This window comes from Manis pentadactyla, chromosome 15 (assembly GCF_030020395.1).
Source record: "Manis pentadactyla isolate mManPen7 chromosome 15, mManPen7.hap1, whole genome shotgun sequence".
Lineage (NCBI taxonomy): Eukaryota > Metazoa > Chordata > Mammalia > Pholidota > Manidae > Manis > Manis pentadactyla.
In genome coordinates, this window is record NC_080033.1 from 22,002,036 (window position 1) to 22,026,953 (window position 24,918).

Sequence of the window (24,918 nt, forward strand, 5' to 3'; positions counted from 1 at the left end):
GGGCAGCAGGGCCTTGTGACAGGACAGCCATTTCCTGTCCAGATTCTGTACCATGGTCTGGGTGTAGGTCCTGGAACCTCAGCCTATACCAACAACTCTAAGATTCCTTTTCGGCTTAGTTGGCCAGAAATATTTAGGATCTTGAGCAGAAATATCTTGAATAGAAGGTAAAATGGTAGTTTGCTCACATATTCTTTTTTCACTATCTTTTAAAAGGAAAGAATTACCTGAGCATCTGGCCAGGAGATGGTAGTCACTCTTGATTTGGGTCAGGATTCACCCAAAACATACACTATGAATGTGATTTACAAAACCATCTAGTGAACAGAAGTATGCAATTCCTCCAAAGCCACAGAGATGAGTGGAAGATGGAGGAGTCTGATCCAGAGGCCAGGTGGCCCTCCTGACTCAGGTCGTGCTCCATCTCCCACCCACTCTCCTCTTCAGGGGGTGGCCGCCACTGTTTGACCTGCTCACTGCTTACAGTTAAGCCTTAATCAAGGAACTCACTCCTGTGAGTGCCCTAACTCCTGTCTGCAGCACCATCTCCAGAAACGAGAAGAGACTGAGTCTTAAACCTCCTTTGTGGCGTCTTTATTTTCTGCTGGTCCACGAATAATGTGAGCATGGGTCAGGGAAGTCCGCTGCACAGAAGCACTTCACTGGGTGTGTGGACGTGAAGGGGCAAGAGTGGCAATTCCAGACCAGCTTCCCCCAAGGGCTGTGGTCCAAGCTCACTGCCAGAGGGCACTCTGGGCAGGACCGTGCAGCGCAGACTCCGGGGAGCGCAGACAAGGACCAGTCACAATAGGGAACTACAGCCTGGCAGGAGTTTATTGGCTTCTGGCCTCACGCTCCTGTTTGATGAAGTTGATCAACCCATTGGTGGAAGAATCGTGAGAGGTCACTGGGCTGCTGCCATCAAGCTCAGGCTCAATTTTCTTAGCCAGCTGCTTTCCCAGCTCCACTCTGCCAGAAGAGGAGAAAGAATGGTATGAGGAAGGTTCCAGCATTGCTAGTGAAATCCAGCAGCCAATCCAGAGGTGTTCCCCACCTTCCCTGCGAGACAGCAACTCACCCCCACTGGTCAAAGCTGTTGATGTCCCAGATGACGCCCTGGACGAAGATCTTGTGCTCATACATGGCTACAGAGGTGGCAGACAGTTCACGTTAAGGCTCTACCAGCCTAGTCCAACCTACCCCGGGCCAAGACCTTCCCCGCTCACTCACCAATCAAGGTTCCAAGAATGAATGGCGTGAGTTTGGTGAACACAATAGAGTTGGTTGGGCGATTTCCTTCAAAGACCTTCAGAAAACACCCAGCAATGTCCCCCCATTAGTTGTGATGTTCAAATCCTCAGAAGGGAGGTGCACCCTGCCCCACGGAGCCCCTGCCTGTTTATCCCTGTTTATTCCAACTCCAGGATGCCACCTGAAGCCCACTTTTGAGAAGTGCTGACCTTGTGTGGCAACAGCTTCTCAACGTCCTCTGGACTCTTTCCTCCGACCTGGAGCTCCTTTCGGGCCTCCTCTGTCGACTTCCCCCTCATCAGGGCCTCAGTCTGGGCCAAGAAGTTGGCCAGGAGGATCTGACAAGAGAGACATCCAGTGCTGCTTGGAAGCACTGTCTGAGCTTCAGGCAGAGAGACAAGACAGCGTGGCACTTGCCAGTCGGGGTTATTCCCAGCCTGGGTTAGGCTGCTGGCCCCCAACTCTAGAGCTCGGTTGGAGCAAGGGGCTCAGCAGGACACATCCAGTGACACCAGAGAGTAGGTAACAAGGGCAACTACTCTTTAAGGAGTATACACGACATGCCAAGGCCCCTGCTAAGAACTTGAGTGGAATCTATCTTTTAAGGACCCTGAGGGGAGAGGCAAGTTAAGGTCAGTTTCCCCAGAACAGTGCAGTTGCAGAATAATGAACCGGAGGAGTCAGAATGCAAAGCTAGGCGCCTGGCTCCGAAGCTTTTGCCCACAGTGACCCATGCTCTGTATACTCAAGATACGGTGTATCTTCAAGGACTTAGCTTAGAAATCAGACGGCTTTCCCATTTGCTGCTGTGGCAGGCAGGACCTTGCCCCATGAACTTTGCCCCCTGCTGTACCACCTGCGTATGCCACATTACATGGCAGAGGGATTTTACCAATGCAATTAAGGTTATGGACTTAAGATAGGGAGATTATCCAGGTGGGCCCAATGTAATCAGTTAAAGGTAGAAGAGGAAGAACGGAAGACAAATGAGTCAAAGATGCAACAGAAGAAACAGGACAGGATTGAAGTTTGAGAGGGACTCAACCCACCGCTGCTGGTTCTGAGATGGAGGGGACCACAAGCCAAGGTGGCTTCCAGAGGTCGAGAATGACCCCAGCCATCATCAAGGCCACTGGACCCTGGTCCTAACGGGAACAGAGACCCAACAGAGCCCGCTGGACTTCAGGCCCACAAAAATCGAGATAATAAATGGGAGTTGTTTTAAGCTACTAAGTTTGTGGTGACTTTTTATGGCCGGAGTAGAAAAGTAGTGTAACTGCCAACCAATCCACCAGGTCCTTGGAGGTCTGTGTGTGATGTGAGCCTGAGGAAGTCTGAGGGGCAGGATGGGGTGCTTACCTTGTGATGCAAACCATTCCTTATCGGGTGCTGGGTCTGGACCGGGATGAGGAAGTCACAGGGTATCATCTTGGTGCCTGTGAAGGGCACCACAGTCACCCAGGCACCTACCCCAGCCTATGAGAGCCACCCACAAGGCCTGCAGGAGAGCACAGACCTCACCTCCGTGACTTCTCCAGCCTCTGCTGGAGGGCCCTCCCCATCGCCAGCCACACCCTGCCCAGGCCACATGGGCCCTACCTTGGTGGATGAGCTGGTAGAAGGCATGCTGGCCATTGGTCCCTGGCTCCCCCCACACAATGGGGCCCGTCTGGTGGTCTACCCGAGTGCCGGACTTGGTGATGTACTTCCCATTGGACTCCATGTCACCCTGGAACAGGGGCAGAAACAGCCCTCTACCTACAAGTCTTGCTCCTTCACACACTGTGCCAAAATCCTGCCTGGGATGCACCAGGCGTACCTGGCCTGGCCCTGTGAGGTGTCCACAGCCCTGAGCCTTTTATCTTCCCTCCCTCAGCTGTGAGGACACAGGCTCACAAACTCTGGCTCAGACCGCTTGGCAAGAAGGACCATGACCAATAGCAGGAAGGTAAGGAGGCCCAGGGAAGGCCTCTTGGGAGCAGAAATTGATCAGAAAATCTTCAACTGATGTCTTAAGTGAGAGGCTGGCTGGAGTCCAGAGTGCACATCCTTTCAAGGGTTGTCACCTCAACTAGATGCCAGGGCTTGGGAGCCTCGGCTCCTACTTTAGTCACAAGTTCACCTCCAGGTGCTGGTCAAAGTCTGCTGTGCCTGCCCGGGGGTTGCAGGGCAGAGCCTGGGTTTGTGCTAAACAAACCAGGCACAGAGGTGGAAGGGCTACCTGCATCCAGGAAGAGGAGAGGGGCTACTAAGCCTCTGGAGATTGCAGGTGGGGCAGAGGGCTGTGAGTGGTCCTAAGAGACACCTAAGGGTGAACTTGCCTTTTGGAGGGGCAAAGCAGCTCAAACTATGGGGATCCAGGCCTGGGGTCCCACCCTACTGCAGACACACAGAATGATGCCCAAGGAAAAAATGACGCAGCTGAGACACGTGTCCTGAGCCAGCCCAGGGCCTGATGCCACCATGATAACCAGGCATGCCCCTCCCTTGGCAGTCAAATTCAGCTGATGCTCAGATCGAACAGAGCCTGATTACAAAGATTCACCATGAGATGGGTGCAGAGGTGGGCCCTGGCCATGCCCAAGGGTGATGAGGTTAAAGCCCCAGGAGTAGCAAGGACCTGGGCACCAGGGCTCATGAGCCTCCTACCCCCAACAGGCCCTGCTGGCCCCAGGGCCTGGCCTGGCAGCTATACCTGCTGGAAGTAGGCAGCAAAGCGGTGCAGGTACTGGTCATAGGGCAGCATGGCCTGCGTCTCACACCCAAAGCAGTTGATGTACCAGATACCCAGCAGAGCCAGCAGGACAGGGGCATTCTTCTCTAGGGGTGTTGTGCGGAAGTGCTGGTCCTGAAATGAGAACAGGAGCTGAGCAACCACCCAGCAGAGCAGTGGGAGGGAGAGAGGCAGAGAGCTACACCAACCACGTGCCTCTGGCCAGCGCCTGGCAAAGAATGCAAGCCTCAGCACTTACCATCCAGTGAGCCCCTGAGAGCAGCTGTTCAAAGTTGTCAAATCCTGCAACACGAAAGCAGTGTCAACAGAAATGCTCATGCCCTGTGCCCTCCTGGCAGTGCACACAGCATCTTCTGGAACCAGAGAAGTGCTGGATGTTGCCAGAAGAAATAGGACCTGGAATACTTGGGCCTGCAGAAAGCCTCTGGAACCAGAGTCAGCCCTGAGTGCAAAGGTGGCTCTAACTTCACCTTGCCTGGGAAATGAACAGGACAGCAGTGGTGAGGAGCAAAGAGAAACCAATCTACAAACCCCCCACAACAACACGGGCCTCCCCTCCCTTCCTGATCTCAAAGAAATGTTCCAGCCAAGCGCAGAGGCCAGTGGCCAGTGAGGACAGGAAGGTGTTCGGAGGTACAAGATCCCCACCCAACCTTAGGCTGCAACACTGTCTTCCAAGACTGAAACACACACACTCACCCACATGCAGGGCAATGGAGAGTCCGATGGCTGACCAAAGCGAGTAGCGTCCTCCTACCCACTAGGAGAGACAGGAACAGGTGTTGAAGGAGGATTGGGATACCCCGCCCCCTCCCTCCTGCCACAAAACTTGCCCCCTGAGAACAATGCTCTTCCACAGGTACAGCTCTGAGGGCCTGCCCCCAACACATCTCTGGAAAGCAAGACAGCAGGCCAGGCTCTGGCAACTCTGGGCTGACCAACAGGGTAGATCACACATGGGACTAATCAGAGCCACAAGACAACTGAACAACTTACCATGGCTGGCCTGGCCTCCTCAATGACAGGGCCAGTGCCTCATACCTGTGCCAGGCCTGACCTCCTCTGACTCTGCCAGACCTAATGCCTCCTACCTGTGACTAGCCCGCCTCCTTGGACAGATCCAGCACCTTGGAGCTGTACCCCAGCACACCCACCTCAGATACTAAATGACACAATGCCTCATACCTGGGTCTGGCCTTGCCCCTTCTGACATGGGCAGACCCAGTGCCCCATATGCATGGTTAGCTCTGCCTCCTGGGACACTGACAGGCCCAGTGGCTTATATGTGGTCTTGACCTATCCTCTCAGCCTCAGGCCCAAGACACACCTAGGCTTACCATCCACACTGTGCCTTCTCATGTCACACTTGCAGACTCCACTTTGTATCATCAGAATCCTCAGAGCTCCATTTATATCTTCCTAACAACTATTTACAGAGCACCTACCACATTCCTAGCACAGGCCACAGAAATAGTCCCTGGAGGAGAGAGATGTAGATGAAATCATCAGGCCAATAAATGTGAAAATGAGACAAAGTGCTTGGGAGAAAGGAAATACAGTACTGAAACTAATTATAAAAGGAATGTGAGGTGTGCTAGAGTCTGGATCTGAAGAATGAGCAGGCATTACCAGGGAAACACTGAGGGAGAGGCATTTCAGCAGCCAGAAGAGCATATACAAAGGTCCTGTGGCAAGAGCAGCCTTTTTCAACTGTGAGAGAATTACACCCCACAGAGAATGACTCAATTCAGTGACCTCTCAGTTCTCCCAAGGGCAGTACCCTTCTGGGTATATACGAGAGATGCTGATCCTTTACATCTAATTGATGTCTTGGGGCATTAGGGCTTAATTCTCTACTGGAAGCAGGAGGAGGCACAACACAATGCAGAAGATGGAGGAAGGAGTGAGGACTGGAGGCCAGAGGCTGAGAGGTATGGCTGGAGAACCAAGAAGGATGCAGGTGAGGTGAGAAGGGAAGCAGGAGACAACTTCGGAGTCCTAGTGGTCATCCAGAAAATACTGCTACCCTGGATGGGGAGTACCAAGGGCTGACTCAGGGGCTTCAACCGAACAGCATCAACGGGAAGAATGAGACTCAAGCTTAGCCTGGAGGTTTCTGGCTCAGTCTCTTCACCCGGAAAGGGCCCAGATTTGGGGGAACCTTCGGGGTATAGCTCAGGGGAACAGAATTTGACTACAGATTTTGGGGAAACTTACCTGACAGATACAGTCACACAGGGCCACACATGCCTGACCTAGGCTCTCAGATCTCACCTGACTCAATTCTAGAAACTGGACTAAGCAGCCAGTCAGCCCTCAGACTGGTGGATTCTACGCTGCTGCCCTGGACTGAGGCCAGGTCGTCAGGCCTCACTTCGGGGAGAGCCCAGCAATGCCTATGTCTGACTTGAGCCTCTGAGACCCTAACTTGCAGACAGGTCTCTAGGCCTCACCTATACCCGCCATGGGCTTCTAAGATCACACCTTACAGATGCAGCTCCTCAGTCAGTTAGACATTCTATATCTCACCTGCCCAGGGCCTTGACTTCATTTTATCTAACCAGGTATAATCTTATCTTTTTCCTGACCTGGATAACGCAGATCCTGTGCCACCAACTCCGGTCCACCACCTTAGACTGGTTGCAGATCCTCAGACCTCTGTAATAGCCTGAGCTCCGCCCATCACACCTCACCAGGGTGCTGAGACCAGGTGGTTGGCTCAGGGCTTACTATCCATTCTACCTGATCCTAACGGTTCTTGAGCTCTCCCCAGGCAGACCCACATACACATGCCTAGGCTGCCTCTGGCTTTCCCTTGATGACAGCCCGTTACCCACCTAACTGTGCCTGATCCTACCACCAAAGATCCCACCTGTGTCTGACTCACCTTCTCAGGTCTCTCCAGCCACACCAAATATATTTCTGGGCTAGATCTTGCCTACTAATTTCACCTAACAAGGCCAGGAATGCCAATTTATACCTGAAGCCAAGTGGCAAGAACATATAAATTACATTTATGTACCACTGCCATGTGACCCTGGGAGGACAGCTCTGCTTGTATGTGTTCTACTGCAGTACCTCAGACTGCAGGGTTACGTACACACCTGTCAGAGACAGGCTCCAGACCATGCGGGGATAGACCAGGTCTACATACCGGTTTGTGCCTGACCTTGACTCCTCACGTCTCAAGTGACAGACCCAGGCTCACCTCTCCAAGCCCAACTCAGTCTCTGCACACCTTCCCGAGTGACCCAGCTTTATCTACATGGGCCTGACTTTGGCTCCCAGGCCCCACTTGAGACCCAGGTCTGTATCCCGTGTCTGACACGGCTTGTCATACTTTGCACACAACCCAACGCTAACAACCCCTGCTTAGCCTGGGACTGAGAAGCCTCACACTTCAGGCAGTGTGACCCTCCCTACACACCTGTGCTCCAGACCCCACCTGAACATGTGGTTCTACCTACCTGTGACTGACCCATGTTCCCTAGGCCTAAACTCTTAAGACCTGGGTCAACACACCTACACCAGAACCATGCTCCAAGGACTTTACTCGCAAGACTCTGGTTGACAGACCTCTGGCTCCAAAGTCCTTGCTGAGAGAGCCACATCTACCTACTTGTGTCTAATTTAGGGTCCACGGACTTCCTACGAGCCCCACTGTGTTCTTCCTACCTAAGGAAAAACCCAGTGTTGTGGGCCTGACTTGGGAGGCTGCTCAATCCACTTCAGGCCTCTCCATGAAGACCCAGGGGTCCATACCTTTGCCTGAGTCCAACATCTGAAAAAGCCAACATGATCTGCCTATACTCAACCCTAACTCCTTAGGCTTCCTCGAGACCAGTACACTTGGCAGATAGGCTTTGCCTACCTGCCTCTGACCCTGGCTCCTCATACCACACCAGGCAGGCCAGATCTGCCTACTTACCTGCCCCTGGCTCCTTACACCACAGCTGGTGGGCCAGCACTACCTGCCTGTGTCTGACCCTAGGTCCTAAGGCTCCTGACGGGCCAGCTTGGCAGACTCGTACATGCTCTGGCTCCTTATACTGCAGCTGATGGGCCAGCTCTGCATACCTGTCTCTGACCCTCGCTCTTCCAACCACACCCAGTGAGCCAGCTCTGCCTACCTGTGCTTGACCTTGACTCCTCAGACTACACCTACTTGTGGCCTGACATTGGGTCCTTAAACCATACCTGGTGGGGCAGCTTTGCCTACATGTGCTTGACCCTGGCTCCTGAAATCTCACCTGACAGCCCAGCTCTGCCTACCTGTCTCTGACCATGGCTCTCCCAACTGCACCTGGTGGGCCAGCTCTACCTACCTGTACTTGACACTGGCTCCTCACACCTCACCTGGTGCGCATTCCACCTACCTGTGCTTGACCCTGGAGCCTCAGACCTCACCTGGTGGGCATTCCACCTACCTGTGCTTGATCCTAGCTCCTCAGACCTCACCTGGTGGGCATTCCACCTACCTGTGCTTGGCCCTGGAGCCTCAGACCTCACCTGGTGGGCTAGCTCTACCTACCTGTGCTTGACCCTGGCTCCTCAGACCTCACCTGGTGGGCATTCCACCTACCTGTGCTTGATTGACCCTGGAGCCTCAGACCTCACCTGGTGGGCTAGCTCTGCCTACCTGTGCTTGAGCCTCAGACCACACCTGGTGGGCCAGTTCCACCCACCTGTGCTTAATCCTGATTCCTCACACCTCACCTGACAGGCCAGTTCCACCTACCTGTGCTTGACCCTGGAGCCTCAGACCTCACCTGGTGGGCCAGCTCTGCCTACCTGCGCTTGACCCTGGCACCTCAGATCACACCTTGTGGGCCAGTTCCACTCACCTTGTCCTACCCTGGGAGGACAGCTCTGCTTGTATGTGTTCTACTGCAATACCTCAGACTGCAGGGTTACATACACACCTGTCAGAGACAGGCTCCAGACCACGCAGGGACAGACCGGGTCTACATACCTGTCTGTACCTGACCTTGACTCCTCACGTCTCAGCTCTGCCTACGTGTGCTTGATCCTGATTACTAACCTCACCTGACAGGCCAGTTCCACCTACCTGTGCTTGATCCTGGCTCCTCAGACCTCACCTGGTGGGCCAGCTCTGCCCACCTGTGCTTGAGTCTGGGTCCTCAGAGCATACCAGACAGGCCATCTCTGCCTGTCTCTGACCATAGCTCTTTCAACCTCACCTGGTAGGCCAGTTCTGCCTACCTGTGATCACACCTGGCAGGCCAACTCTGCCTACCTGCGCTTGACCCCAGTTCCTCCAACCACTCTTGGCAGGCTAGCTCTGCCTACCTGTCTGTGAGGCTCTTCCAAACTCACCTATTCAGCCAGTTCTACCTACCTATGCTTGACCTTGGCTTCTTAAACTATGCTTGGCAGGCCAGCTTCGCCTGTTTCCAATCCTGGCTCCTCCAACCACTCTGGTAGACCAGCTCTGCCTACCTAGGTGTGACTTTGTTTCTCAGATCTCACACGGTGAGCTAGTTTTACCCACCTGTGCTTGACCTTGGCTCCTCAGACCACACCTGCAGGCCAGTTCTACCTACCTGGGTTTATTCCTAGCTCCTGAACTGTACCTGGGCTAGCTCTGCCCACCTGAACCTCATCTCAGATGTTCACATCTCATCTAAGACATTCAGTTCTCACCTGGGCTTGACTGTGACTTACATTTCACTGGGCCTGCTATTATGAACCTGCCCAGATCTGGCTCCGTAGACCTTACCCAACAAACCCTGCCCTACCACCTGTCTGTAACTCTGTACCTTTGCCTGAATCCAACATCTGAAAAAGCCAACATGACCTGCCTACATTCAACCTGTGCTAGATTCCATAGACTTTACCTGAGAAACGAATTCCACATACCTGTGCCTGGCCACTCCCCAGTCCCACAGATCTCTCTAAAAGATAGGTGGAGATGTGGTTCTACCTTCCTATCGTGACCTTACCTGACAGATCTAAATCTAGTCGCTTGTACCCAACCCTGGCTCCTCAAACCTCACCCGAGAGAGCTAATTCTCTCCACCTGCCTTTACTTCGTATCTTCAGAGATCATGTAAGAGACCCAGTTCTTTCCAGATGAGCCTAATGCTGGCTCCTCAGGCTTCACTTGACAGGTGTGCCCTGCCCACCGGGGCCTGAGCTGAACCGCGACCAGAGCCGCATGACCTAACTGCGGCTTTCCAGGTCAGCCTACCTCTGCTTGCCCTGGTGGCATAGATGTTACCTGAAAACCTGAGCTCTACCCACCTGTGCCTGACCCCAGCTCTTCAGATTCAGAATACAAACCAGGGCCTGACCTCAGCAGCTCAGACCTTACCTGTCTGAGACTCCAAAGTACAAAACTGTATCTTACCTCAACTCCTCCAACCCCACCTGAGAGACCTGCCCCACATACCTGAGCTAGAGCCAGAATTCATAAACCTTCCAGATGGATACAGGTTTCCATCCCTTTACCGAACTCCAGCTTTTCAGTCTTTCCCCAGGGTACTTACGGTGTCTCTGGGACCATCACCCTCCGTGTCACCAGAACTGCTCGGACCCCGGCTGAGGACAGAGTTCTGACCTGGACCTGGTCAAGGGCTTCCAGTCCTCACCTGTTAGATCCGACTCTGCCTCTGCCTACCTTCAGCTCCAGTGTTCCTACCTGACCAATCTAATTCAACCTACATGTGCCTAATTTGGCTGCTCAGGCCTCCCTAAGAAACTTAGTACACCCACCTCGTCTCATTCCAGCTCCTGAGACTTCAGACAGACATGGCTCCAGGGAGCACCCTCGGCAGACGCTACAGACACTCCCCTCGGACCTGACACACTCCTGGCTGCTTACCTCAGTCCGCCGGAAGCCTGGCGAGAGCCCACTGGAGCAAGTTTCTGAGCGGCCTGGGCCTTGGACATCTCGTCTTCCAGGAGCCCCGGACCACACCTTACCCACGGAGCTCCTTAGCCCACCTGTCTGTTCTTCACCTGCCCCAGGCCTCACTACCCAGTCTTCAGCTTTTATAACCTGCCTGACCCCTGGGCTCCTCAAACCCCACCCCAGCCACGGCACAATGCCACAGACCACGCCTTGGGCTGGTCATGGATCCTGGGAGACCGCGGTAACAGCCTGAGCTCCGGCCATCACACCTGGTCGGGGTGGCTCAGGGGAAGTACCCGGGCCTGCCTAACCCTGAGTCTGCCTCCTGAGTGCTCGGCCACCCACTTCCTGAGGCTCCCTCTCCAGCGCCTACAGCTGCTCCATGCCCCAGATCTAAACCTCAACTCCCAGACCCAGGTTAAGTACCTGTACGTGACTGGATCCTCAGACCTCAGGTAACAGAATCATGTTTAAATACTGTGTCCCCTCGAGAATTCAGAGACCTCGTCTGCACCTCTACTTGTCTTGGCTCCCCAGAACTCTCCTGTACCTGTCCTGGTCCCTCTTCAGACCTCACCAGCCCAATTACTCTCGACTGTGTGCCGACTCCGGCTGAGCCTGACTCTGAAACACCTCACAGTTCCCACCATACCTCTGCCAATTCCAGCACGGGAGGCTGCCCCAGGGCTGCCCCCAGCTGACCAGGCCTCACCGCATGTACCTACCTCTGTCAGACTGGACTCTTCTGATCTTACCTCAGAGCCAGCGCAGTATCCCTACATGTTCTGACCCCTGTATCTCACCTGACACCCTAGCTCCAGAAATCTCATCTGCCCCTGTCCCTGGCTCCTCAGATGTCACTTCTCGATTCAGCAATATATACTTTTAGTGACCAGGCAGGTCTCTCCTCCAGCCACTGTGGTACACAGTATGTCGGGCCTGGCCCAGGAGGCCTCAACTGTGCCCACCGCCAGTCGTGCCCCCATGTTCGGGTGCACAACTATTATTCCAGGCCTTACCCAGGAGACCCAGGCCTCTCCCTAAGCCACAGTCCAACTCATCTCTGCACGCTTGGCTGTTGCAGGCAATGAGAGCCCACACTGGGGCCCAGCTCTGCTCTGTGGGGCTCCCTGGCAAACAGGGGCAGCCACATGTCCCTGACAGCCACCTGCTCAGGCTCCAGGTCCCAGGGAGGAGGTGGGAGGTACCTGCCTCCTTTATCAGGCACACAACATTTGTTAGAAGCTCTCTCAACCGGGGTTTCTCATCTGAGCCACAGGACACAAAAAATGATTTGAGTGACTTCTCAGTTCTTCCAAGGATGGTACATTAACTAGTCCCATTCTAGAAAGAAGTTACCTCATTACACACAAGAGATCCCTTAGGCATTAGGGCTTAATTCTGTCCCAGACTCCAAGACTTCTGGAGGTTACATCTGTGGGTATCCTCCACCAAGGAAGAGCTTCGTCTAAGGGCCTGGAAGCAGTCCCCATGGGAACGCCAAGACAGTGCCCTCTTTGGTGCCCCGGCCACGGTCATGTGTTAGAGCTATGCCCTCTATATTCACAACACCCAAGACTGTACCCTGCATCCTAAGCCTTCCCTGCATTCCAAAGCCAGAGCCCTTTGCACACCACGCTGCACTCAGAGGCCAGCGGCAAGGAAAGCTCCTACTCAGTGCTGGGCACCAGCTGTGGCTCTAGCAGAGATGAGTCCATGTGACATCTGTTGTCAGAGTGGCTTGCAGCTCTGCCATGCCAGCAAGTTTGCTCTACAAGCTGCCTGGCAAGGCCCCACCCAGGCCTGGCGCCTCTTCTCTGCTGCCCTCCAGCTCTCCTTTTCAGGCCTGCAGTCACACCTCCTGCCTCACCCCGCCCCTTGGCCTTTACAGACAGCGGCCGCGGTTCAGAGGAAGGTCAGCTCTGAGAATAACTCAAAACCCCAGCTTAGTGACAGGGGCAGGGGGGCTCTGGTTACCCCCCAGTGGGAGCTGCTGTGAACTCTGGGGGTGTCATCCTGGCACTGCAGTTCAGCCCGCCCTCAGCAAAGTGGAGCCCTCTTCCTGACTGACTGCTAATGCCCCACAAGCCTCTCTGAGGGCCGCTCAGCCTTTCCCAAAGCCAGGCATGCAGCAGGTGCTCGATAAACGCTGACCTGACCTCCCAGATCTCTCATCTGTGGTTCAACGGTCATGAGTTGGCAAAGGACACAAAATTCACCCAGCGCAAGGAAGCGCCTTTACTTACATCCCAGAACTCAAACATGTTTTGTGGGTCAATGCCAAACTCCTTCACTTTGGCCTAAAAAGGACAAAGGGAGAAAGAAGAAAGGAAGCCTATGTTAGTTGGAAAAGAACAGAAGCTCCAGGGTGCAAGGAGTCATTACCATCAGAGCTGCAGGAACACCTGCCAGCTTCTGCAGAGCCCCAGATGGGGAAGACCAGAGCTGTCCACCCCAACCAGACACCAGGCCAGTTCACATTCAGCACACCAGTGGGCTGGCACTTGCAAAGCCCTCCTGTTGAGGGGTCTGCACACCCAGCACGAGGGCCTGGCCCATAGGCTGCTCTGCATGAACTACCTCCTGGGCCTGTTTGGGACATCAGAGACTGACCCTCCAGGACCTCTGGGAAACTGAGCCCAGGGCTGGAATGTGAGCATGGGCAGGAGTGACTTCCCAGGCCAGGAGCCAAGCAAGCCAGACACCTTCCCAGTTCTAATCCCAGCATCACTGACTCCTGGAATCACTGAGCAAAATGTCACGTCCTTCACTGAGGCTTAACATCCTTGTGTGAGACTGGACTGCGTCCCCATCCCTCAGAAGCAGTCCCATTCAGGGAGAGGCCAAGGGAGGTCATGGGTGTGCAGTGCTCTGGGTTTCAGTCAGGACTGGGTGATGGATGGGGTAATATGATCTCCACTGACTGCATGCCCCTCTTCAGGCTGCAGAGATTTGAGGGAGAATGTAGTGAAGGCCAGGACGGGTTGCAGCTCACACCTCTCATGGGCAACCCTTCCACCTGTCAGCCAAGCCAAGAGCCCTGAGCCCCACAGCTGGGCTGGAGTGTTCTGATAGGCCATGACCTTGACTCTCCCAGGGAGGTAGTCTGGGACCCACACGGGTACTTACTGTGTTTGTAGACAAGGCAACAAAGTGCTTCGCAACTGCAGAAGACTAGAAGAGAGAGAGCCAAGTTACACCAAACCCATCCCAGGGGCAGGGGCCACCCAAGGCTAGCGCCCCTCATCTCTGGCGAAACCAAGGCCCTGGGTGGGACTGACTGCTCCCAGTCCTTGGTTGTGGGGCTGCTGGAGAGGTTGGGAGGACAGAGAGGTCAGAGGCTGGTCAGCCCATTCTACCTCACAGGCACACAGCCTGGGGTCCCTCCCCTGTAAAGTGGTGTGGCCAGGAGGCAGAGAGGATCCTGCAGGGCCCTACAGGAAGGGCCCTCAGCCAGTTAGAGCAGCTTCTGCCATCCCTGGTGTGTCTGGGGCTGGCAAAGCCAGGTATTTTCAGCTCATATTTCAGGCTGCCTCCTGTTTCAGGAGAAACAGGGCTAGCGGGCTAAGCTGGGCCTCTCAGGCTGATGGGCCCACCATGGCCTTCCCAGCCCTTGCCCTGCCCACCACCCACCCCAGCACTCACATCCTTGGCCGACAGGAGAAACCACTCCTTTGCTGTCTCTGCATTTGTGATGGTCTCCTGGGTGGTAAAGGTCTACAGCCAGAGAGTACAGCAGTTAGTCCCCAGCTCAGTCATCATGGCCTCGAGCCAGGGCTCAGCAGCAGAGGCCACCTGGGTAGCCAGTTGTCCCAAGGAGCAGCGCACGCAGATCAGTGAGCCCTGATCTGCAGGAGCACACAAGCTCCACCCACATGCCCATAGTGCCACCATGAGTGGCTGTGTTTGGGGCAGGGGCCTGGAAGGAGCAAGCAGTCATCCTGATTCTAGAACCTCCCAACCAGAGGAAGGGGAACCCTAGTAAGGGCCCCAATCCCCACCTGGGTGCCCCACTCCAGCCACAGGTCATAGACCAGAGCATCTTCCAGAAGAGGGGCTGCAGCCACACCTGGGGCTCCCTTCAGCCCAGAGTAGAATATTATCTCAGAATTGAGATGGAATTCTTAGTATGTGCATTGATGTGAGTAAGTAAGGCATAAATGACAACAAACAAAATCCTTGTATTACATGGGCATGGCTCTGGGGTCAGAAAGGAGCAGACATTAGGAACGGGTTTCTAAGACGAGAAGAGTCCCAGGCCGGGTACAGATCCAGCAAAGTGAGTGGGTGTGGCCTTAAGACGGAGGTTCGAGCTGCGCAGCTCAGGCGTTCATCAGGTAAACTGTGTTTGTACCAGACAAGAACAGTCTGGGGGCAGTGCTGCTGCCCAACCCGCAAAGCACAGTGCAGTCAGGAGGGTCCAACGGCCAGGGTACTGGCAAAGCCCCACCCGCCTCACCTCCACCCCCACCCCAACACCCACCCCAACACCCACAGGGCTGGGGACCCATACCTTAGAGGCAATGATGAATAAGGATGACTCGGGGTTCAGGGTGGCCAGGGTTTTGGCAATGTGGGTCCCATCAATGTTGGAGACAAACCACACTCGGGGACCTCCTGCTGAGTATGGCTTAAGGGCTTCGGTCACCATGAGGGGTCCCTGTGGGGATACACAGCATCAGAAAACATGATTCCAGGGCCCAGGGAGTGAGGACAGCCACTTTCCACCACTGGGGACACTGATGCGTGGGTGGAACTCCTCCCCACTCCCCACGTCAGTGCTCTCTCACCAGGTCAGAGCCGCCGATGCCAATGTTGATGACGTCTGTGATGGTCTTGCCTGAGTACCCCTTCCAGTCACCACTTCGGACACGCTGGGTCAGAGCAGAGACATGTGATCAGCCCAAACACCCATGTATAAACTGCTGCTCAAAAGCATCGTTACCTCTACATCCCTATGCCTCAGTCCCAACATCCTGGCCCTCATAGAGGCCTACTGAGACCATAGTGGCAGATCCCTGCCACATTTAGCCCCACTCGACCCTATTTTATCATTAGCAAAGTGGGTGACATGCCCACCTCTCAGTAACATTGTCAGAATTTGCAAAACGAGGGTGAGCTCTCAGTAGAACCTAATACATCAGAGACCAAGAGATGTGAAAGGCCAAGTACTGTGACTGGCATGTGCCAGGGACAGGATATCAGACATGCAGCCAACCTCCATATGGACCTGAATCTGGCCTCCTGGTGCTGTACAGCCCACCCGTGCTGAACAGGGCTGACCCGTGCACCCACCAGGATACTGCAAACAGGAGGAGGCATGACTTCAGATAAAGTCTGAGTCATGAAAAAACCTTGCAGCATCTTGTTCTTTTACATCACTCACTTTGCAGGAATCCATCTATCCAGATGTGGGGACACTGAAACAGTGGCCCAAAGAAGCCAATGTGGCAAGGCACTGAGGTCTTCCTCCAACACCCAGTGCCAGTTAACCACCCACGAGGAGGAACCACCTTGGCAGAGGGTCCTCCAGAACCTGCCAGACCTTCAGACCTGACGAGCACCTTGCCCACAACCTCAAAAGATCCCCAAACTAAGACCAACTCTTGCATGCCTGATCCACAGAAACTGTGCGAGACAATACATGCTTACTGTTGTTCTAAGTGAAGTTTTGATGTAATTTGGCATATAAAAATAAATAACTACTGCAAATTTTGGTACTGGAAGTAGGATATTGCCATAATAAACACCTAAAAGCATGGGCAAAAGCTAAAAAGACCTTGAGAAGTTAGTGAAATCCTAGAACACATTGGAAAAGACTGTCAGTAGAGGTTTGATAGTCCTTGAGGGGGCTGCTGGAGTGGATTTACAGGGAGGAAAAACATTATTGGAAACTGGAGGAAAGAGAATCTTTGTTATATAGCAATAGAAAGTTGACTACCACCATTGCCTCATTAATGGGGAAAGTGGAAGATGGCCCTATTATCTGCATGATCTAGCTACAGAGATTTTCAGGATGTGTTAAAGGAACTGTGTGGCTTCTTGGTGCTTACAATAAAATGTAAGAAGGGAGAAATAAGCTAATGGAGGAATTTTTAAGCAAAAAGAAGCCAGGAATTGTTGGGTTTGAAAATTCTCAGCTTCTCCAGGCAACAACTGATGCTAAAATTAAGAGATGGCTCCTTGGCAGAGGTTAAACCCAGGGCATTATAATAAAAGCAAAGTGTAAAGATGAAGCAGTAGGTATAGTTGCAAAACCTGTTAAGACCTCAGAAAGAGCAAAGGTGTTAACTTTTGGTCAAAGATAAGGCTTCTAAGAAGCTTAATGGTATTGTCTCTGTGATCTCAGAAGCAATGGTAGAAAAGGGCTCATCTTGAAGAAATTTGTGGGTATGATTTTTGTCTAAGGAGTGAAACTTTCCTCCAGTAAGCTTCACAGGAGACCCATAAAGTTCTTAAAATAACTAATTGTCAGAAACTACCAGCTTGAACCGAGAGAAATAGTACAAAAAAGAAGAGGCTTTTAGAGGAAAGGCCACATTTCTGCAGGCTTTAAGTAGGCTGATAAAACTATGCAGTTGCAAACACAGACTACCTTTCATGTAAAAATGATGACAAAGGGCAAAGCCACATTTTGAGGAATGACTCCTAAGTCTTGAATCCTAACCAAGCAACTGCCAACACGCGTCCTGCTGGATTTCAAAACTGCTTTGGACCAATGACTCTTGTATGTCTCCCATTTCTCCCACCATTTGAAAAGGAATTGTCCTTTATCAGTTACCCTATGTTGTCTAACCACTATGTTGGGTGTGTGAAGGGTGAATAACTCGTCTCTTTTACATCACATGTCTTCAGGTCAAAAAGAACTGTAATTAAGTTATATTAAAGCAAATGCAGGTAATACTATACCTGCACCTAATTCAAATGAGGTTCTCGGCTTCCAGCTGATACTGTAATGGGATATAAACTTAGGAGAAGGTAAGTGCGGTGTTTTGCCTATGGACGGAACATGATGAATCCCTGGGATCCAGAAGGCAGACTACAGTAGCCACCTTCCAAGATGGTTTCCCAGTAACCCATGCCTCCTGACCGCCATGTGCTTGTGCAGACCCCTCCCCCATTGATCAGACCTGACCTGTACAACCGAGAGGGCATTACAGAAATCAAAGTGTGTCTTCTGATGCTGGCTCAAGGTGGGAAGACTGTGAGGCACTCTGCTCTGCTCACTCTTGCATCACTCACTCGGGGGAAATCAGCTGCCTTGTCATGAGGACACTAATAGCCTGTGGAAAGGTCTTTAAGGTGAGGAACAAAAGCTTCCTGAAAACATCTTGACAACACCTTAGGAAAACTAGTATACACGTCTCCCCCCAAACCAAGAAGACCGAGTAACTACTTTTTCTTTAAATAATGAAGTAATGAGCTGCTATGGGAAATTTACCATCAATACAGAAAGTAAGTTGCTTTGGCTTCTAAATTCTCGATTCCACCATCAAATTTTTGTTATAATAAAGCATCCCAAAGAGAAAAATCTGTGTATCTTTAATATAACTACACATACCCTTTATTTGACCAGATGGGATTTTATGACACGTGCCAGTTCTCTAACTTTTTCCAAATTCATTGTATATAACCTGAACAGTATGGCAGGTCAATGCTACCACAGCTCCCAGGTTCCCAGTGGTGCCCTGGACTATAGTGTGTGAACATACACTGGTACTACTGATCAGTCCCTGGTAAACAAGCTCAGGTTGCTTTCAGTTTTTGCCACTAAAATCCAGATCATGGCGAACATCCTCACCCAGTCTTGGCAAAGTTTTGAGAACACAGGAATAGAGAGTATTCCTCCCATGGAACTGCTGCCATTCAGCAGCTTTTTTGAACTATAAATATACCCCGTCAATCTGAGGCAGGTACTCTGGCGGCCAGCCATAAGGGAGCGCTTTCCTGGAAACAGCTCCCCAGACGGCCAGCACCTCTCCACACGGCATGGTTGAGTACAAAAAGGCTGATGGGGTAGCAGGCTTGCCCAGCATGTCAGCTCTACCCCTTCACAGCAGATGGCTGGAAATACTCTTCCCTACACCCAAAGCCATCACAAGTACCAACCACTGTTAGGAGACACTCTGGAATCCAGTCCCAACAGGATCCCAAGCCTTCCTCACCCCAGGAAGTCACACTCACATGGCTCCCAGGTCTCTAGGATGGATGCCCTCCTATTGTTTCAGGTCTGAAAGTGGCTCTTAGCCAAAGCAACAGACAGACCAGTCACATGTGGGAGCCACTGCTCTCAGGGACAAGTTGACCAGAACCCAGATTATCACTCCCAGAACACACACAACCCATATATACACATGTGTACACACCCACACAGTGGTCACTCCTGTACCCCAGGCTTGAGGATATCCATCAACCCTTGCAAGAATCAGCCATGGGATGGACACTGAAGCTACAGTGGTTGCTGTGGGGAAATCTCTAGCTGGTCTCTGAGGCAACCCTGACGCCTCTCACACAGGAAATGAAGACATGTTATGTGCATTGATGCTGACATGGGAACGACTGACATATTTATAAATACAAATAAGCTGCAGGTAAGTAGATAACAATGAACTCATGTGTATGTGTCTCAAAGAGGAGACAACAGAGGTATATATACACTAGGATGTGCATGGGAAGCTACTGGAAGGTTTCCCAGGAAACATAAAGGCTGCCTCTGGAGAGCTGGCTGGGGTGTGATCAGGGAAGTTTTATATCCATTTATTTTATCTAGTTCTAAACTAAGCAATAAGGGCACATGACTAAAGTTAGAAAAAGCAAGTTTCTCCCCAACCATCCCATCCCTCCAGGACCTCACTGCCAGGTGTCTATATAGTTCAGGAAGGAGGCTGCTCCACTGCCCCCAGTGGTGGGTTCCCTCAGGACACATCGGGGGCTCCTGCCTTCAGAGGCCCCAGGGCCAGTGAGCACAGAGACCGCCCCCACCTCAGGCTGCAGTGACAGCCTAAGTCTTCTCCCGCCGAGGAGAGTGGAGGGGCCACCATCAGGGGCCGAGATTCCCAAACACGTGCACACAGGAGGCCAGTGCAGCAGCTGCTTACCTGGCAGAAAGACTTCATCTTCTCTAGGACCCTGTTGACCTCTGGCATCACATCCTTGCCATCCACCAGAACAGGTGTGTTCGACCGGTTCCTCAGGGCCACATGCAGCACCGCTCGATCCTGGGGATGAGTCAGAACTGAAGACCCCCCACCCCAGGGCAGCCACTCCCTGAGCTGGGCATGGCGCAGTGTGGCCCCAAGAGTCAGCTCGGACCTCTGTCCTCTGGACATGCAGGCCACGAGGTCTCTGATCGTACCAGGGTCTCATACTGAGAACCCACTATGTGCTTGTGGAAGTAGGGCTGCCCCTCACCTGGGGGGGGACAAGGCATGTGCCACTCCCTATGTGCTACAGTCATCAGGGCAGGGAGCCTGGAATTAGCCAAGGACAGGTCCCAAGGGCCCATAGGTGTCCAGGGCATGAAAAGCCAAGGCAAGAGGAAGAGAGTGAGTGAAGGCAGAGAGCGGTGTCAACACAGGTTAGAGTCAAGCAACAAATGGCTGTGGAGGACCAGGGCTCACTAAGCCTAGTCTCACCTCCCCAATGAGCATACATGATGTTTGTCAGCATCTTTTGAAAAATGCCCCCAGCCTCCTGTATGTGAAGCAAAGCAGGGAACTCAAGCTTCCCACACCAAGTGGCCCCATCACACCAACTGCTAGAAACCAAACTGGACTCCAGCTCTGTGACACGTGCCAGGTGGCTGGCTGGCCTTGTCAGGTGAGACCAACAGTCCATCAAGGTGAAGCCAGCAGGGGAATCCTTGAGGGAACTAGGTCTAAAAACCCCAGGTGGGCAGGAAAGGGAAGGTCTTCAAATTCCAACCCAGGGAGAGGTTGACTAAGGTGGAGGGATGCATACCACCCTGCCCAACTTCACTCCTGTCCCTCATTCTGTAGGCAAATGCACCCCTCCAGGAAGCCCTTCTTGATTGTAGCCTCCCTCAGCCTCACCCAGCAGTGAGAGACAGCAGTGGGTGAATCTGAATCCTGGCTTTGCCCCTTACAGATATGACTTCTTAGATAAGTGACTTGCCCTCTGAGCCTTGGTTCCTCATGTGCAAAAAGGGGATAATAATGAAGTAGGAACAGGGATAAAAACCTTGGACAGTAACCAAGGACAAGGCTGAGTGCTCCAGGCTTCCGCAGCAATTCAGAAACAGAGCCCCCAAGGCCTTACCACCATTTATTGACTCCTACCCTTGAGGAGACTGATCCTTCAACATTAGGTTCCTCTTTTCACTAATAACACTTGTAGCAAGGATCAATGAGAGTTAAGTCCTCTGAGCATGTCCTCTCCCTTTAGGCTTGAGATGTGTTCCCCTGGGCAGATACCAGGAGCCACTCCACACGCCCCAGATCCAAACTGCCAGTCTCAGCAAAGACATGTATGTCAAGGGCCCTGAAACCCATTCTAGGAAATAGGCCTTCAGGTCCCTCGTTAAGCAAAGCATTGCCTAAGAGAAGGGGTGAAGACACAGAGCAATCCTCCTAACAGTCAGATGAACCCCAAAAGGAAGGAAGAGGCCCTGGAGGATATGCAGAATATGCTGTCCACATGCCTGCTCACCTCGGTGAAGTTGATCTTCTCGCCATTGAACATGCGCTCCCGGGCAGCCTCTACACCCCTGGACTTGGCCTGGGAAGAGAAGACGTTGAGGCCTGCCCCTCCATGTTGGCGACCAAGAGTCTGAGCCCCCAACCTAAAGGCTTAGTGAAGCCCCCAGTGGGGCTGACAGATGGCTGCAGCCTGGAGCCCGCCCTCACTGTCTAGGAAGGGTCTGCTCAGGTATCAGACACTGGGTCCCCCGGATGCTGCTCAGGACCTGAGCCAGGGGCAGGAGCCCAGAGCCCTGCACCTGCAGAAAAGCAGTCCCTGAGGTCCACTGAGAGAAGGAAGTAAAGATGCTCAAGGACCTGGGGGCTCCCAAGAGTTCAGCTTGCCAGCCACACTGTGCGTCAAAAGTCAAGTCCCCCCAGCAGAATATTACCAAGTCTAGCAGCATCTGCATCACACCCTCGGTCACAAGGTTCTTGGAGTAATCCACAAGAATATGCCCGTGGCTGGTGTTGAGGTTCAAGCTGCAGAAAGATGGCAGAAACCAATGACCACACCCCAAGTCTTCCCAGCCTGCTCCCTGACCAGAGCTGCTTCCAGAAAAAAACCACCGTGTGCCACACCCAGGACTGGCTTCAGCTGCCCAGCACAGTGGTGGCACCTGTCACCTGCCAGCCCACCAGGCTGACGTGCAGCTGCTGCCGCAGACGAAGGGGCCATCCTCAGAGAACACGGATGCAGACCCGGGGTAAGAAGCCTCTGCTACAGCTGTGCAGGGGATGGAGGTCGGGCACTGCCCCTGCCTAGCCCAGGGAGTGACCCTTCCCCCTTGGGCGTCCACTCTGTGACTCAGCTTACTCAGGGAAGAAGCCATATGACAGGGTTGGCCATCAGGGACTTCTGGAGGTACAGACCTCCTCTCCCCAACACCTCTCCCAGGGACCAGGGCACACTGGACCCCATTCCAAGATTTCTTTTTTCCATTTCCCAGTCGTTCATAGACCTCTGGACCTAGTCTTTTGGGCAAGAATCATGACGCTCATCTCCACCCTCACACCGCGGCTTTCCGCAGATCCTCCGGGCTTGCCCCACCCAGATCGCACACCCCGCAGACGGTCCAGAGCCCATTCGGGCCAGGAGCGAGTGGAGGGGGCAGCCCTTCCCCGCCTGCTGCGTCAGTCAGGGCCCCTCCTCATAACTGAGTGAGGAGTCTCTTCTCAAATGGCGGGGGCTGGGGAGGGGTGGCTAACAGGAGGGGAGAGAGATGTCCCTGTGGAGGGGCCCACTTCTCATGACTAAGCAGCCCGGGTGCCAAGACCTCCAGCGACCCCTGTGCCCCCGGGAACCTGCTTCAAGGAGGCATCAAGGGCGAAGAGCGGCCTGGGCCCCGATCCGGGGGCCCCTGACCCGGTGCGCTGCGGCCCCGCTACTGCTCCGCACGTCCGCTCCCTGCCTGTGGTCCGGCGCGCGCACCTGAAGTGGTTGAAGCGTTCCTTGTCCCCTTCGAAAAGGCGGCGCAAGTTGAGGTCAGAGCCGTGCTCACGGTGCCACTGCTGTAGCTTCTGGAACTGCGGATTCCGGGTGAGCGCGGCCATGGCGACAACAGCTGCGTGCACGGATCGGAGGAGCGCGGAGGAAGAAGAAGGAGAAGGGGCGAGCAGCAAGCGGAGGACCGGAGCGCGCAGCGGCCTCTGGCGCAGGCGCAGGCGCAGGCGCCAGTTCCCTCCCCGCCAAGCCCCGCCCTTCCCCGCTGTTCAGGCTCCCCGCCATCTGCGCCCTTGGGGCGTCCTTGCCCACGGCCGCTGCTCTAGAGCCTCAGCTTGTCTCTCCATGCAACAGGGCGGCCAGCTTGCGCTGCTACCCTGCCAACCTCTACCTGGGAGCGAGTGGGGGATACAGGCAGAGCTCCCCACGCCACAGCTCGCTTCATCGGTCACTCATTCATTCATTCATTCATTCATTCATTCAACACAACTCCTCAGAACACTTCCCATGTTCAAGGTCTTGTGGATACATACTTAAGCGACAAATAAGTTCTATTAAGAAAAGAAAGGCTAGAAAATGCTGGGAATAGGGGTTTCAATTTTAAATAGAATGGTAAAGGGGAAACACTAATTAGGTGACATTTGGGCAAAAGCCTGAAGAAGGTGAGGATGAGAGCCAATTGGATAGCTTGGGAGAAAGTGTTCAGGCAAAGTTAAGAACAACTGCAAAATTCCCCAGAGTGTATGCTTAGATGTTTCAGAAGCAGGAGGCAATGTGGCCAGAGTGGACCGAATGAGGGGAGTAGACCAGAAAGGGAAGGAAGGCGACAAGATCATATGGACCTTGTAAGTCAGTGTGAGAACTTTGTTTTTCATTCCAAAAGAGATAGGAAGCCATCTGACATGTTTTACAAAGGATCAGACTGACAACGCAGCAGGCATGGGAGTAAGAGCAACAGATAGGAGGTGACTGCAACCATGCAGGCCAGGGATGAAAGTGGCTTTAGTCAGGGTAGTAGGAGCTGGACATGGTGGTCTAGATACACTGAATGAAGAATTGAGAGAAAGAAAAAGAACAGTCAGGAATGACATCCAGTTTTTCCCCCAAGTTCTAGAAAAATGGAATTGCCACTGCATTTTGGAGTGATGTAAGTTTTGGGGGGAAGATGATGAAACCTATCAGTCATCTAAGTGTAGGTGTTGAGTGGGTATTCATGTCTGAAGTACAAGAAGAGAGGGTTCAAGCTGGAGGAAAAACTTGGAAGTCATCAGTGAACAGACAGCATTTGAAGTCATGAGTCTGATGAGAGAGTCTGGGTGAAAGAGAGTAAATAGAGCCAGAGAGGAAAAGAGGTCCAAGAACTGGGCACTCAAATCGAGATTCTCCATTGCCTGGCTCCCCCAGAAAGGCCAGACACGGAGTGTGCCCTGTCCTGCTGCATACTAGGTCTTCCTAGGGCCCACCTCCCAGCTCCACCAATCTCTGCCCTGTCTGGCTTCTGCAAATGGCTCTTCTCTCCCTGCCCAGAATTATTTGGGGTCCTAAAGATGAGTAAGGAAAACAGGGAAGGGCTGCAGTGGAGAATCAACCCATGGTTGCCTGATTGCTGAGCCCTGTTCTTAATCACAACCCTGTCCCGCTGCCACTTTCTAGCTCTTCCCATTTCTGTTTTAATATCAGTTAGTATGTTTTAATATCTGTGATATTAAATATCTGTGATATTATGATTGACAGGGTATATTTTACAAGTGGAAATGGTCAAGAATGGCATCTCAGACTGATAGGACAGCAGCATGGCTAAAGGCAGAGGAGAACAATCCAATCACTGCACTGATGCTCGTGCCCCTGGACTGGATCTGAGGATCTGCGTAGGATGTTACAGAGAACCCACCAGGAAAGGTGCCATGTGTGGAAGCAT

At 53.0% G+C, this 24,918-nt stretch overlaps 1 protein-coding gene and 1 long non-coding RNA gene across 3 annotated transcripts; both read right to left on the reverse strand.

The window, feature by feature from the left end:
* Nucleotides 1-578: 578 nt before the first annotated feature.
* On the reverse strand, nt 579-23,214 carry GPI (glucose-6-phosphate isomerase). The gene is made up of 18 exons (XM_036929902.2): nt 22,989-23,214; nt 21,949-22,039; nt 21,528-21,596; nt 19,958-20,077; nt 15,650-15,733; nt 15,373-15,519; nt 14,505-14,576; nt 13,989-14,033; nt 13,106-13,159; nt 4,685-4,745; nt 4,224-4,267; nt 3,947-4,099; nt 2,851-2,980; nt 2,611-2,687; nt 1,461-1,589; nt 1,231-1,306; nt 1,079-1,145; nt 579-969 (listed from the first exon to the last, which is right to left on the reverse strand). Exons 1-18 carry the CDS (start codon nt 23,108-23,110, stop codon nt 834-836), a joined length of 1,677 nt encoding a protein of 558 aa, XP_036785797.2. The 5' UTR covers nt 23,111-23,214; the 3' UTR covers nt 579-833.
* LOC118934404 (uncharacterized) lies at nt 5,277-13,099 on the reverse strand. Of its 2 annotated transcripts, XR_008994215.1 has the most exons (3): nt 8,720-13,099; nt 8,116-8,563; nt 5,277-8,062 (listed from the first exon to the last, which is right to left on the reverse strand). It is a non-coding gene; the product is annotated as an uncharacterized LOC118934404 (long non-coding RNA). The 2 variants fall into 2 exon arrangements; XR_008994214.1 differs by having other exon boundaries at nt 8,116-13,099.
* Nucleotides 23,215-24,918: the final 1,704 nt, after the last annotated feature.